The sequence below is a fragment of the Chionomys nivalis genome, chromosome 14 (assembly GCF_950005125.1).
Source record: "Chionomys nivalis chromosome 14, mChiNiv1.1, whole genome shotgun sequence".
In the NCBI taxonomy this organism is placed as follows: Eukaryota; Metazoa; Chordata; class Mammalia; order Rodentia; family Cricetidae; genus Chionomys; species Chionomys nivalis.
Genome location: NC_080099.1, coordinates 9012970 through 9027985, shown reverse-complemented (window position 1 = coordinate 9027985; position 15016 = coordinate 9012970). Strand labels below are relative to the sequence as shown.

General features: G+C 41.2%; 1 protein-coding gene across 2 annotated transcripts in view; it reads right to left on the bottom strand.

The window, feature by feature from the left end:
- Setbp1 (SET binding protein 1) overlaps positions 1 to 15016 on the bottom strand; it is a 343902-nt gene that overhangs the window by 28693 nt on the left and 300193 nt on the right. Inside the window, exon 5 of one of the 2 annotated variants that reach the window (XM_057788674.1) lies at positions 4634 to 4804. The exons of the other annotated variant lie outside the window; for it this stretch is intronic. Coding sequence (XP_057644657.1) covers positions 4634 to 4804 — 171 coding nt within the window. The remainder of the gene's footprint in view (positions 1 to 4633; positions 4805 to 15016) is intronic. 2 annotated transcript variants of the gene reach the window in all.

Sequence of the window (15016 nt, the reverse complement as noted above, 5' to 3'; positions counted from 1 at the left end):
AGGTTTCTCTGCCTGGTTGCCCTCCCACTGGTTCCGCTGGTCCATAAAGGCCCTTCCGTTCTTTTGTGACTGTGGTGGTTTGAAAGAAAATGGCCTCCAAAGGGAATGGCACCATTAGGAGGTGTGTGGCCTTATTGGAGTTGGTGTGGTCTTGTGGGAGGAAGCATATTAATAAAAGAAAAGCTGGCTTTGAGAGCTCATATATGTTCAACCCATGCCCAGTGAGACAGACCACTTCCTGTTGCCTGTGAATCTAGATGTAAGAACTCTCAGCTCCTCCCCGAGCACCATGTCTGCAAGCTGCCTTGCTTCCCATCACCATGATAAATGGACTGAACCGAACTGTAAGCCAACCCCAAATAAATGTTTTTCTTTATAAGAGTGGCTGTGGTCATGCTGTCTCTTCACAGCAATGGAAATCCTAAGTATGGCAGAAGTAGGTACCAGGGATTGGGGTACTGCTGAGAAAGACTGGACTACTCGATTGTTTGGAGTAAGGTGGACTTTGGGAGTTTGTCTTAGGAACGCAGTGAAATGTTTTAAGTGCTGCTGAATGGACATACTAGTGGAAGCATGGAAGACAGCGGTGCTGAGTGTGACCTGATGAACTGTGGGGGGCCTGACTCAATCGGTTTCAGAGGAGAAGAATGCTAGTATGTTGCCTAGAGGCTAAAGTGAAGAGTTTTGGACTAACTCTGTTGGCAGAGGAAATCTCAAAACAGCCTGGTATAGACTCTGTAATATGGTTATTAGTGTTAACTCAGATGGAGGTTTATAATGAAAAGGAGCAAGCTGAGAAAATAAAAATACAAACTGTACAGATTGAGAAAGGAGTATCAAGAAGTGGAACAGAGCAAAACCCTGTGTTCAAGAAGATAAATGGATTAAGAAATGGAATAAAGTAAGTGATGACCTCAGGGACAGATCCCACCCAGATAAGTTTCCATCTTGAGAAAAGGAATTAAAGAAAAGCTTAGAACTAGGTGTAGTGGTACAAGCCTTTAGTCCCAACACTGGAAAGAAAGGCTGGCAAATATCTGAGTTCCAGGCCCACTTGTTCTACAGAGAAAGTTCCAGAATAGCCAAACGTAGGCACTGATGGTAACAGTCAAAAAATGGTGAAGACAGAACTGGGTCTTGTTCTAGACCCAGCAAACAGTAGAACTTGACAGCTTCGGCCACGTGATTCTGGCATTAGAGTCAAGCATAGAATAAAGGGGTTATGGAATCTCCCTTTGTGGCTAAGGAAAGCTGCTGAGGCCAGGCATGTGTCAGGAGTGTCCCTGGATGGAAGCCTGAGAGAGGCTATTTTAATAGTGAAGCTGTGCATTTAAAGCCTGGATTTCCCTGGAGAGCTCAAGATATTAGAGATGCCAGAGTTGTGGGACACCTGCCGAGGAAAGCTGATAACAGGGAGTGGAACCAGCCAAAGAGAAAGAAGTTTGCTGCAGTCAACAGAGATGGAGAGAGTGGAAGATCTGAAGAGCATTTTGACATCAGACATGGAGATGCAGAGTTTGGAGTTTGTCCAGCTGGTTTTTGGTTTGGTTTGGTTTGCTATTCTCCCTTTCCTATGTTTTTGGAACAGTAATGTATATCCTATGCCATTATATGTTGAAAATATAGGATCTGTTTTTTGATTATGATTTTTATAGGGATTATAGTTAAGAGATTGTATGAATCTCAGAAAGGACTTTGAACTTTAGTCTTTTAAATGAATTTGAGACTGTTACAGACTATGAGGACTAATGTATTTTTTGCATTATGATATGACTACAAGCCTTTGGGGACAAGGAAGTGGAATATGGTGATATGAAAGGAAATGACCCCTAAAGGGAGTGGCACTATTAAGGGGTGTGGCCTTGGAGTCGTGACAAAGCACTGGTCAATCATGCAGGGTGACTGGCTTCTGTCCCAGCATCATGAAAGAGATAAAAGAGGCAGGGGTACAAGGTGCCTAGCTTGAGCATCCCTAATTTGCAAGCCTGAAATTAAAAATCTTGAGAATTCTAAACTTTGGAGCACCGATATGAAACTGCAAAGGAATACTCTATCCCTGACTCCATGGATAGATCTCAGCCAAAACACAGTGGCACTAAAAACAGCGCACAGATGACAGAGATATTTGCTCCTGCATATTTTCTGCTCCTCTTTTCACTGTAGATAAGAAATACAACCATTCCAGATGCCCTTCAACTGATGAATGGAATGAGTGGGGTACATAGATACAATTATCTATTATAAATTATTATATATTATTATTATATTGTCTATGAATTATGTTCAGCTGTAAAGAAAAATGAAACCCTTTAACACCTCCTGCACCACCCAGCAGCCATATAGTTATTCAACAAAAAGCTCAGGGCCAGGTGAGATGCCAGTGTTCGTCGAGAAGGGTCTATGTGACCCCCCAAACAGCAGAGACTACTGTCTTTGCTCATGGTTGCCCGCCAGAATTGAACAATGAGACTTTTGCTGACATCATAATACACTTTGGTCATGGGACTTGGAGAAGTCAAGCTGGTACAGTCCTGGAAGTCTCCTCCCCGATGGCTAGCTCTTCTAGTATTGGAAGATACTATGTAAGCCACCAGGAGAGAAACATTTTCAACAGTTCATCCAGCTGCAAATCCTTCAAACTACAATCCGGATCAGCTGGGCAAGATACGCCCAACAGTGAAATCTTGGCACTAATATGTCGGGGGTATTCAAGCTCTGTCTTATTGAACTTTAGACTCTCCTCGATAGAAGGAACTCAAAAATGGTATTGTAAACCTAGCCAAGAGCCCATGGTTGAAAAGGTCATAGACCATAGATGAGAACCTAGTACTGCCATCTTTTAAAATTGATCCAGCCTTCTAAATACTTATGTTCAGAGCCATGGATAAGTGAAACGCTCACTACTCATCCAAGAAAAGTCCCCTGCACCAGATAGAGACTACTACAGTGATTCATAACTACTTTAAGCACAGAGAACAAGTGACAGGGTATCCATCATCAAATGCATATATTAATATCTCCTCATACCCAAGGTTCAGGGGACATCATGACAAAGGGGGCAGAAATACTGTAATAGCCAGAGGACTGGAAAGATAGCTACAAAATGGTGTCTTCTGGACATGACAGAAATGTTACCCTCAAGATCTTTGAATAACACGGTTTCCTGCATAAGACAACATTAGTCAACATTCCAGCATGGATAGAGGAAGGCGCCACAGGGTCCCTTCTCTAGGTAAGGAGCAACAGGTTAATGGTGGGACAGAGAAGGAGAGTTAACTGTCTTCAGGGATGGGCCCTTGGTGGAGTGCCCATGCCTAACGGGATCAACATTCACACATATATACACACATAAACATACACAAATATATATATATATATATATATATATATATACATGTGTGTGTGTGTATCTATATATGCAATACTAATTGGATTTAGTAGAACACACAAACACATTATTAAAAAAGAGGACATGAATTTGAGAGAAGGATGCAGGGGAGGCAAGGGAGGAGGAGTAGATACAATGAAAATGCAGTGCAATAATGTGTGAAATTCTCAAAATAAAGCAACCGAAACAGTCTGTGATGCACATACGAAAGGCAAATGAATTTCATTGGGCCCCACACTTCATCCACCTCAAGAGATATATGCATTCTGCTTTTCCTGATGTGTGTTTGCAGGGCCTTGGACATGTGCCACATGTTACCCTTAGACATTTATTTTAAAACAGACTCTCAAAGATTTTCTTTGATTTTTTTCCTTAACATTTTTTTAACTTATTAAAATTGCAGCCATGTAAGAACACGAGGCACCTTATCTCTAGGGTCAGCATGACAACCGGTCTGCACTGAGAGAACTCAAGGTTTCTTCCTAACACTCACTCAGTGATGACTTAACTGGTGACACCATCACGAGTTGTTTCGGTTTCAGGCTGAGTCACTTCATATTCGGCCATGACCTGGTTTCCCTGTTGTGTTTTCAGATGGTAAAGACAGCTGATTGACACATGACCATTTAGACTGGGAAGATGGACCATGACCTTCTCATCTACAGTGTTTGTGAACAAAGACAGCTTGACGAGAAGGACTTTAAATGATAGATTAGCTTGTTATCTACTGGTTTGAATTTGCTTCTTTAGAAGTTCGAATGTCTTGACATGCATCTGCAAATGGCCCCCACACTGTATTCTCAATCACTTCTGGGCACAGCATTTCTGATTAGAGAAACTCAAACTGCAATTGCTTTAAATTAATTAACCAATTAATTTTTTGATAGTCTGAACGATACCTATGCATATCAGACAAATACTTTACCACCAAGTCACACTCTCAGCTATGGTCCTTGCTATTACAAATTTATTTACTTCTTTCTCTATTTAAACTCACTAAGTAATTGAGGATGACCTTGAACTGATCCTCTTGACTCCACAGCCTGAGTGCAGGGATTGTAGACATTCATCACGGTGTTCAGTGTTGACTTATTTACTTATTAGCTTTATTATGAGGACATTTGTATTGTACCGTTAGCTTGATTTTTTGAGCTTCATCCATTATACACTGTATTGTAATGTCATTTATCCCCATGACTAGAGGACTTTTTCAGAGTCCGTCATCAGTGTGTGGGAAGAACTCACCTACATCTGTCGTCGCTGCAGACGCAGCCAGGAGAGATAACACCGGGGCTGAAGGAATCGCAACACTGTCCACTGCAGTTGGCTTCTTCCTGGCCATCATGGTGGATACTGAGCCCTCACTCTTACTATGTGCTGCTGTCTGGTCCACTTTTAAGTGGGGACTTGGCATCCCTGAAAAACAATAAGTCAAGAACCTGTAGTTGATTTAAAGGAACAGGAGGGCAACCATCATAAAACCTGACCATGATTCAAGTAACAGTCCAACTGTTTGTCCTCTTTCAGATACAAAAAGAAAGGAAATTGAGAACACTTAAAAGGGAAAAATAGCCATGGCTAGTTTGAGGGTGATGTTGGGACTAAGGGCTTTCTAAAATGAGTGCCTAGATTTGAGGCAGACACATATGTAATGACACAGTGTAATGTATCAGGTATCCATTAGCGTTCTGAGGATCAGGAGATACATCTTTTCAAAGATTACCCTGAATGGAGTACGAAGGGTGATTGCCTCGATTCCTACCCTAGCGAGTCTCCCATCTCACTTGGCCAGGAAGACGAGACCACTGAGAAGAAACACTGAGCACCCAGTTCCTGTAGGCTTGCGTATTACTCAGTCTAGATGCTGAGAGATTCTAAAGTTACAAGATCGTCATAAAGAGATGCTTCGCCAAGCTCATGTGGAACAGTGAGGCTGAGGGAAAGCCATTCTTGGTGCTGAGAGGAAAACATGCAAAATAATTGATAGGGAGGCCTGGGATCCAGATAGATAATTATCTTGGGTGTCTATAGATGACTGAATGGATAAGGAAGTTGGGGTACACTATGAATATCATTCACACAGTAAAATGAATGAAACTTTGGCATTTCCAATGCCTAGACTAGAAATATGATATTCTCCCATTGTGAATATAGAATAGTGGTGGCTAGAGGCTGAGAAGGATCATGGCAGATTGAATTGAACAGCTGATTTGGAGGGTTCTGAGCATCAGGACTCGACACAGGTCAAGTGATTCGGATGTTTCAGCTCCTGATAGCCTTTTATGGGCTATTCTGGATCCTCATTTGTTATCTGGACCCCGTTTCCCAGTTCAGGCATTTCTGGGCTATTACCAAGAACAAGTTACTTAAGGTAATTTAATGCTACTTAATAATCAAGTTTCTAGTTTTAAACTTGAGTTTTTATGGTTAACTTTCTTATCTTAAAAGGTGGGACAATGAGAGAACTTTGTGAGGTGTGTTGAGCATCCAGGTGAGTGGAGATGCTAAGCACTTGGAATGAGTTCCAGGACACACACTCCATGCTTTGCACGTTTCTACTATTATTGCTAATGTGTAACTGCCTATCCATATTATTACAGATATGGAGGTAAATATAACCCATGACTTCCTCAGAAGCAATTGAAGCTGTAAGGATAGGTTTAGTTCTCTTTTCTGATATGGTTAAGGATTTATGGGTACCTATCGACATCCCTAGCTGTAAACCACGTCTAATCCCAGAGGGCTGAGTGTGCCTCATCCATGTCAAATGGCTATCTATTCAGGCTTCCTCCATCTGTAGTCTAAGACCTATAACAACAAATTGGGTTTTGTCAGTCATTCTTGACACTGTTTTTTTCCCATCCTAACCAACCTGAGTGATATAGTCCCTTCCTAGAGCAAGGTTATCTTAATCACGACCGTGAGATCACCTTTAATCACTTTGGCTTCATGACAGCTCAGTGAGGTATGACCATGGCTATTACTATTTTTTTTCAATTTTATAGATGAGAGGAGCACCCTTTTGGGGAGCTTAAGGAAAAATTGAATAAAGTCCCCCTGCTTTTAGGTAGCGCTGGATATCACCAGTTGCAAAATACTAAAGCTAAGACCATCTTAGTCCATTGGACCATACTAACAGCGACCACAGTTCATGCCCATCACAGTATGCTTCGTGCGGAGGACACAAGCCTTATTACACAACTGGTCCACGCAGCTGAAGGCACCTCAAGAGTGGGTCCTGCTAATGTTTTGTTTTCGCCCCTGCTACCCTCCTCCTACTCTCCCTTCTTGTCTCATAAACTCTTGCTAAAGATGCCATGACGAATAAAATTTCTGCAATTTTCTGATCTTGCATTTCAGGGTATTTTGAGGACAGAAACAGACAAATGTCAAGTTCTATGGTAGCAACATTACAAGGTACATCCATCAAGATAAGCAAAAATGTGTGCAATATGCATTATTAGCAAAATAAGCAGCTGTGCTTAAGATGAACTAAACACAGGACCTAGAGTAGTTACAGTCACCTGTGTGAACATCCATCTAAGTAACTAGCAGGGGTTACTCTAAGGAAGGAGGATCAGGGGTTGGTGGAGTATAGAAAGTGGGGATCAGGAAGAGTTCCCCTTCACTTCTTAGCCTTGACTTTACTGTTCTATGTGTATCATATTATATATCATACATATGTGATACAGGAATATGTTAAGGAAAGGGAAAGGTTTCACTCTGTAGTCTAGGCTATTCTGGAACTCACTGTGTAACCTAAACTGGCCTATAACACAGGTGGCACTCCTCCTATCTCAGCCTTCCAAGTGTTGGGATTATCTGTATGAGCCACTACTTCTAGCAACTACTAATATTTTCTAAACTGCAAACATGTATTAACTTTTCTTTTCCATTGAGAAAAGAGAGTTTGAGGAGAAAAAGTTCTAGAACTATCTATGAGAATGATACTAGGGTAGAATGTCCAATGGTCCTTAGCTTGTGGCTGCTAACAGGTCTGTTCACAGAGACAGCAGGCAGGGAAGAAACCAAAACAAACGCCCCATTTCTGTTCACTGCAGGACCTCAACAGGATCCCTCCCAAACACACTTTGGAACGCTAAGCTATCAGCATTCATTACACTGAACAACTGCTGCTTTGGAAAAAAAAAATGACTGATGAGCCATCTTTGTACCTGCAGATACAGGTTACACAGATACCTTTCTATTTAAATTATGGCACGTTCAGGGAATGGAGGCAATAAACGGGATTAGTAGACGAATATTTAACCCTCACTCGGGAATGAACTGATACCCAGTCATCTCAGTTGTACCCATTTTCATGCAAATGTTTACCATCTAAATTAGTCTCAGGCCACATCATCTCATTAGAGTTGGTCTGATCATGCCCCTGCTGGGTATACTTTGCCACTCAACTGTTTATGATACAGACTCTGTTAAATGCAATAAAATGACACTGAAAACACTTTGTCATCCCCATCAGCACTGTCGAGCTTCTGCGGAAACCCTAGGCAATTGAGGAATTGTCAACTTTCGAAATCATCATTAAGGAAAGGAAAAGGAAACTGGCCCTGATGTTTTTCTCAGTCACTTTTGGCTTTTGAAGGGATGATGGGACACTCAGAAGCAGCATAGATGGGCAAGACGATCAAATGAGCTTTAAACAAAGGATATCATTCTTTCTGAGGGCAGAGGCCTGGGGAGCTTGGGGTGGGGAGGAAGGGAGCTTGCCCCTAGGGAAAAGACATTGTGTAGGTGGCCAATGCAAGAATTTGTTTCCTTTCAATCTAGTGATAACAGATGGTCCATGGTGGGACATTTGGTGGGGTCCTTCCAGACTGGGCCTTGCTTTTCTCTCTCTGCTCATAGGAACAGGATTTTTTTTTTGAGGCAGAAAATTGATTATTTTTAAAAAACAAACAAACAAAAAACAAAAAATCCAACCAGAGTCTTGCACAGATCGGGTCACGGAAAGCACCCTTGTTTACATGGGAACATGAGGAAAGGCTGAGTGGTTTGCCTCTGTGAAGGGTCATCATTTAAATCCAGTAGTCAGGCTGTACAGAGAACATCCTTGGTGGATAAGTTCTGATTGTTCCTGCACTTTGAGTCTTTAACATCATAGCACACTGATGTTTATATTTCTAGAGACTGATGTGATTTTAAAGTAAGAAATAATGGCAGCAATAACTTTCTTAATCTGTCATCTGCTCAAAATTAAAAGACAGAACTGAGAGAAAATTTATATTACTTAAATGAAAGTATTTTAAAAAAAAAACCTGGTGACCTCCATCCATAAGTTTTTCAAAACTCTTTGTAGCCATGGTAGAGTCTATCAGGGGACAGTCACTTGCTTTCAAGGGTCATTTCTCAGATCACGTATTCCTACAAACCTCTACCTGTACACCGTGTTTGCATTACGGACTTGATTTATGGATTCTTCTCCTGAGGTGCAGAAGCTGACTTCCTGTTGCCTTGGTTACTCAGAGCTCGGTTCAAGGTTAAACTACTCCCAATCAAAATCACTGGCAGGCGCGGAATCCAGTGGCCAGGCTATTGACTGCCCCAGGATGCAGAAAGGTCAGGGACCGAAGCACTGTTTACTGCCTTCCGGGTGAGTCAATAGCTTCAATATTTTGATTCTCTTCCTTCTGAAGTAGAAGTAGCTGCTCAATTACCTCTCCTCTGGGTTACTCAAGGTCACAAAGGTCATGGTGGAAAGCAGGGTCTTTGGTGGCTAACTTCTCAGGATCCATTTAATGAGTTTTGTGACCTTGGCAAGTAAAACTCAACCCCTCTTAAGTAATTTGTATGTTATTCAAAGGTTAATAAAGCTAGTTATCGCTCACCTCTCATTTCTTTACAGGAAAGCAAATGCCTGTCATGGGATGTCTACTGTACACTCCACTTTCTAGTACACAAGAAAGCAGAGGCTAAAAACAGGTCATGACTGGCCTCAAACCACACAATGGCAGAGATGGCACAATCTGGATGCATCAACTTGCTGTTGGTCCTCCACATAACTCCTTTGAGATAAGGAGCCGACAGCACATCACTGATGAATCCACCAATTTCATTTTGGTACATCCACTGTAGAGAGTATTGTGACTGGCAGACAGGACTTGACTCATGTAGGCTTGCTGAAATAGCTTCCTTAATTTTCAAATTCTAAAATTTGTAAATGCAGGTGCTTCTTACAGAAGATGCCTCTGCAGGGTGGTGGGGCAAAGAAAGGCCACTGGGATGGCTGGTCCATCTGTCATCTCCTAGCCCTCTACTTACTCTGCCGAATGCAGAGTTTGATATGAATGGGGAATTAAAATCCATTGAGTCATTAAGCAGCTTTTAATTTTGCAAAAATTTTTGACACATAATATTCTATTTGTGGATGGTAAAAGGTACATGGTGAGCCTTCCAGTATGCAAGTGAGGAAACAGATGCAGAGAGAACCAGACGACTTACCCATGCTCACAGACCCCACATGTGAAGTGATGCTAAAATCCATGTTTCAGTTCACAGCTCTTTCAATTTCTCAATATTCCATTTTTTTGAATGTTAAAACTTTAACATTCATTCACTATTCAATTTACCAACTGACAATTAAAATTCTACTTTTTCTCTCTTATGTAGTCTGGAAATGGAGTTTACTCAAGGACAGCAAAGGTGAACAAGGCAGTGACAGAAAGCCCTAAGCTCTAAGAAAACATTTGCGTGTGTGTGTGTGCCAAATTCAGTAAGTTTTATCTTATTTATTTAAAAGTATTCTCTGATTGTTATTGTATATGTACATGTATGTGAGTGTGTGTTTATGTGTGTGCATGTATGTGTGTGTCTATGTGTGTGCCTGTACATGCCACACACATGAAGACATCAGGGAACAACTTTATGGAGTTGATTCTATCTTTCCATTTTTACACGGGTTGTGGTGAGCAAACTCTAGACACAAGATATGCACGGCAAATGCCTGTACCTGTGGAGCCATTGCTCTGACCCCCAAGCTTTATCTATTTTTGCGTCATGTTAATCATTAACTCACAAGTACTCAGCAAATATCTATCTTGCTAGAAATATGGCACTGGTAAAAATTAAGTGCATTTCCTAAGAGTTATGCTCTAATGATTCCTGTAGGGCAAAGGGTAGCCATTAGTTTTCATGAGGGCAAGGAATAAAGAGTTTGTGGGTAGTGGCTGTCCTGAAACAGCATTTCTACTGTTCGCATGACGTCATTAGAAAGGACGCGTCCCATCTCGATGGACAGAACTTTATGGATCCTGAAGTTTGGAAAGAGGGACTTTGGGGAATTAGAAGAAGGCATGGCTCTTGAGTACATAAGCTTTGGGGCTGCAGGTCTTGAAGAGAGGAACATATTCTGGCTTTCAGGAAAGGCATCCATGGACACCAGACAACTGTGTCAGATAAGTTTACTTCATTTTAGGCAAGGTCACATTTAAGCATAATATTGTTTGGCAGGCCTAGAATCAATTACGTGAAGCAAGCAATTACTTCAGAGGTAACTACCAGAAATTGCCAGTTGGGGTATTTGTGTCTTACAGAGGTAGGTTAGCCAAGGAGAATGAGATAAAAACAAACCAAACAAAACTGATAAGCCTGACAAGATAGTTGTCAGGTGGCTCTAGCCTGAATCAGAAGGCAAAGAAAACCTAGGTTGTCTCCGAGAGGTGGCTTTTCTACTCTGTTTACTAATAATATTCAGCTCCTGACAAGCTGGGGTGCGCCAGACGCCATTAGGTTCTGTGACTTCAACTTTCCTTGAATGGGACCGCCTTTTTACTTGAGAAGAAAGACACATACTCAAAGGTCTCGAAATGTAGGTAGAATTCAGTAACTGGAAGTGGGAAGAAAGCCAGATAGAATAAGAAAATGATAAGAACAAAAGCAAAACCATAATTCTTTCTGTCACTGAGAGAGGTTTTCGCACAAGCTATGTATAAAATGAGTGCAGGCTGCGGAGTAAACTTGGGTGCACATCCACAGTCAGGTAGACGTAGCGTTTCTTTTCCAGTCTACTTGCTCACTGTGCAAACTTCTTCCATATACCTAGGCCTTGATCTGTAATTCTTTCTTTATTTCTCTGTCAGTTCTAGGTGTCTACAAAATGCTGTCAGAAATCATGCCTTCCTTTTGGTTCCTCACAACTTGTTTGACAGATATGAGCTACTTAAAAGGATTTGTTGAAGATAGGATAAATACAATCCACACACCCATCCTTCGAGGCTCAGACCTTTGTAAAGTTGCTCTCACTATTTAGGACACAAATTCTCAATATCTAAATATCTGGTGTAATGTAGAAGGGAAAATATAATTTTCAGAGTTGTACTTCATAGCAATCATTGCTTGCTGTGTGACTTGCAGGGAGTCTTGTTAGCTGGGTGCCTCAGTTTCCTTGTCAGTGAAATGAGATCATCATGAGAACTAAGTGGGTTTTATACTGGGAGATGGGAAGTCATTCCCTGTCTTTCCTACACAATCATCTGCATCCTAATTCCTAGAGCCTTTGCATACTTTCTGTAACAACGCAAAAGAGAATTAAGGAAGAAGACAGTTAGCATTGATGCCTCTAACCAGCTGGCCCCAAATAGGGAAAATGTATGTAGTTATCCAAATGACCACAACGTAATCACAAGAGAGCAATACGGTACAGAACAGGGAAGAACAGAAAAAAGGAATATATTTGATAATGGGATTGGGGAAGAAGCTTCGCCAGTGGCTTTTAATACACAAGGAAGGAGGTCTCAGGCTCACAGGCTAAGGAATGCAGATGCCTTGACACAAAGAAGCGGGAAATCAAAGAAATCACTCCAGTACTGCTTCCAGGAAATAATCTACCCCTGAGTTTAGCTCTGCAACACCCATTCTGCACTTCCAATAATGTAGAGTGAAACATTTGCCTTATTTAAATCACTAAGTTTGTAGGAATTTGCTGCAATAATGAGGGAAAACTAACAACAGTGCAAAAAGAAATCCTTATGACAGTCCCTCACCATCCTAAGGACTCATTATGTCAACCGTTCTTATTTCCCGGCAGTACGCCCTCTTAGTGCTCAGGTTGTCTCGTTTAAAACTTACTCTTCGTGTTTAAGTTATGTTTGTGCACTGCAGTTCTAATTCCTTAGGACACATTGTCTTCAGGCTTTTAAAAATGTATTTCCAGCATAAAACTGACACAAATAAATTGCTCAGTGATTATGTATAGGCGATAAACCACATTAGAGGTGAGTATGTTGATAAGATGAGGCATAAGAGGCAGGAATTATGAGCTGGTGGGTCTTCCCCGCGCTTGCTGGATAAAGTTGGATAATGTCACCAAAGCTTCTGCTCTTTTCTTTGATGTAGGAGGTCCTTCTGTTTATGTGCTGCTTTCATTGGTTAATTAATAAAGAAACTGTTTGCCCTGATAGGGCAGAACTTAGGTAGGCGAAGAAGACAGAACTGAATTCTGGGAGAAGCAGAGTCAGAGAGCTGTCATGGAGATGCCAGGTCACACATGCTGAATCTTTCTCTGTAAGCCACGACCTCATGGTGATATACAGATTATTAGAAATGGGTTAAATCAAGATGTGAGAGTTAGCCAATAAAAGGCTAGAGATAATGAGCCAAGCAGTAATTTAATGAATACAGTTTCTGTGTGATTATTTTAGGTGTAAGCTAGCCAGGTGGCTGGGACAAACAAAGGGCCCCTCCTCTCCTGTTACATTTCTTCTGGCCAGATTATACTCTAGTCCATTGTTCTGGTTCTAAGCTCTCAAACATCAGAGAAACTTCGAAACAGTATGATTTATTCTTACCTGTCTTGCTTTAGAAGAGCATAAATGGGCTGGTAGGGAAACCATCGGCATCTGTTGTAACTGTAGACAGACTTACATTACAGTGTCTTTTACTTTGTGTAATGCATTACAGTGATTCAGAATTGGTCTCTCTTGACCTTGTAGTGGAAAGGTTTACCACTGTGAATGCCCAGTGACATCATCCAGAAGACCAGTCTACTACCAAAACTGCAAGGAAGAGACATTCCAAGTCACAAGACTTTGGGACCATCCTAATCTCAGACGTCAGGTCTTTTTAAAAGAATAACATATACACAGAGAACAAATTTTGCATCCTGATCAAGATTCATAGAAACTTAGTTTCTGGTATGAATCCTTGTCTAAATTAGTGCACATGCACACACCCCCACCCCACAAAAGGACAAAGGGCAGATAAAACCAGTGTAATGCTGATGTAATTTCATCCATGTTTTAAAAAAATGCAGACAATAGGGTGGCCTGTTCTATGGAAAATATAATAAGGGGATTTACAAAAGGTAATAACAAGGGAGGAACAAATCCACACATGTAATTAAAACCAATTTAATAGTACAATGCTTCTAGTATACTCTTTCTATCCTTGGAGAGCAGGTCAGTTACAAATTTCCTACTGAAATGTGTATAAAGCTAGACATAAACTGGGAGGAATACATAGGGGCCTCTGCAAAGTAAGGCAAAGTAGCTTCTTTTGGATGGAAATCAGCTGGGCCCTACCCCACTGAGAGAAAGCAATTTGTTTTACCCAGTGCTACACACTAGCAAACCAAACACATTTGTCCTCTGATTTTAACAAAATAGCCTCGCATCATCTCAGTCCAGCATGGTGGCAATGAATTCTTTTAAACTTCACAGAACAAGTTTTCCTGGCCCCCCTGGTGCATGCTTGTGAGTCTATGTTCCCAGGGCAGCTTAGAAACAGACCACACAAACAGCGGTAGATTGGATATAAACTAGAGGACCATTGTTTCTGGAAGATTCTTTCCTGGATTCTTCAGAATGTGCAGGGCTGTGAAATCGTCAACAGTTAGTGGAAGCATCTTTTGTGCCGTCTTTTCGAGAACACACAGTCACACAGCAGCACATCTGTGTGGAAACACAGATCTGCATGTGATGCTAACTGGGTCACCTTATTTGCATTTTGATTACTGCTTATTTAGAAGGCACACAGAGAAAACCCTTGATATCAGGAGCTTAGGGATGCGCGTATATAAATATATGTATAAATAGATAAATGCACATGTACTGGTTTGGGAGAGATCAGTTTTGTATGTGGTCATCCTTCTGGCCATATCTAGATGCCTAATCATTGATGGAGGTTTTAATTATAAATGTGATGATAGAATCTAATTATTCTCAGTGCAATATTGCCCACTGTCTCTGGCTGGAAAAATCAATGCAACGTAGATTCCCTCTGTTAAGTGGTCACCTCTTTATGGAGATAGCAAAGAAGAATTTGCTGTTTTATGATCTTTAACGAACTTCTTAAAATCATCTACTTTAATTCATCTTACTGGATACAAATGCACTGTGATTATGTGCAGGTGTGCACACATGTACAAAGACTGTGTGCTAGGGAGGCTCTCTTTGCAACAGAAGAAAAAAAACCAGAATCACAGAAACTCAGACCCATCATTAGATAGATCTCCTAATCTTTATCGCTCGTAGTTCAGTGAGACGAGCTAATACCATGATGATGGCTTTGAAATCTCTTAGGAATTGGATGAGGAGAAGCGATAGTGATGAACTCCCAGCTAATAAACACAGAGTGCTTATTTCGGCAGAATGATCAATTTCTAGATGTCCC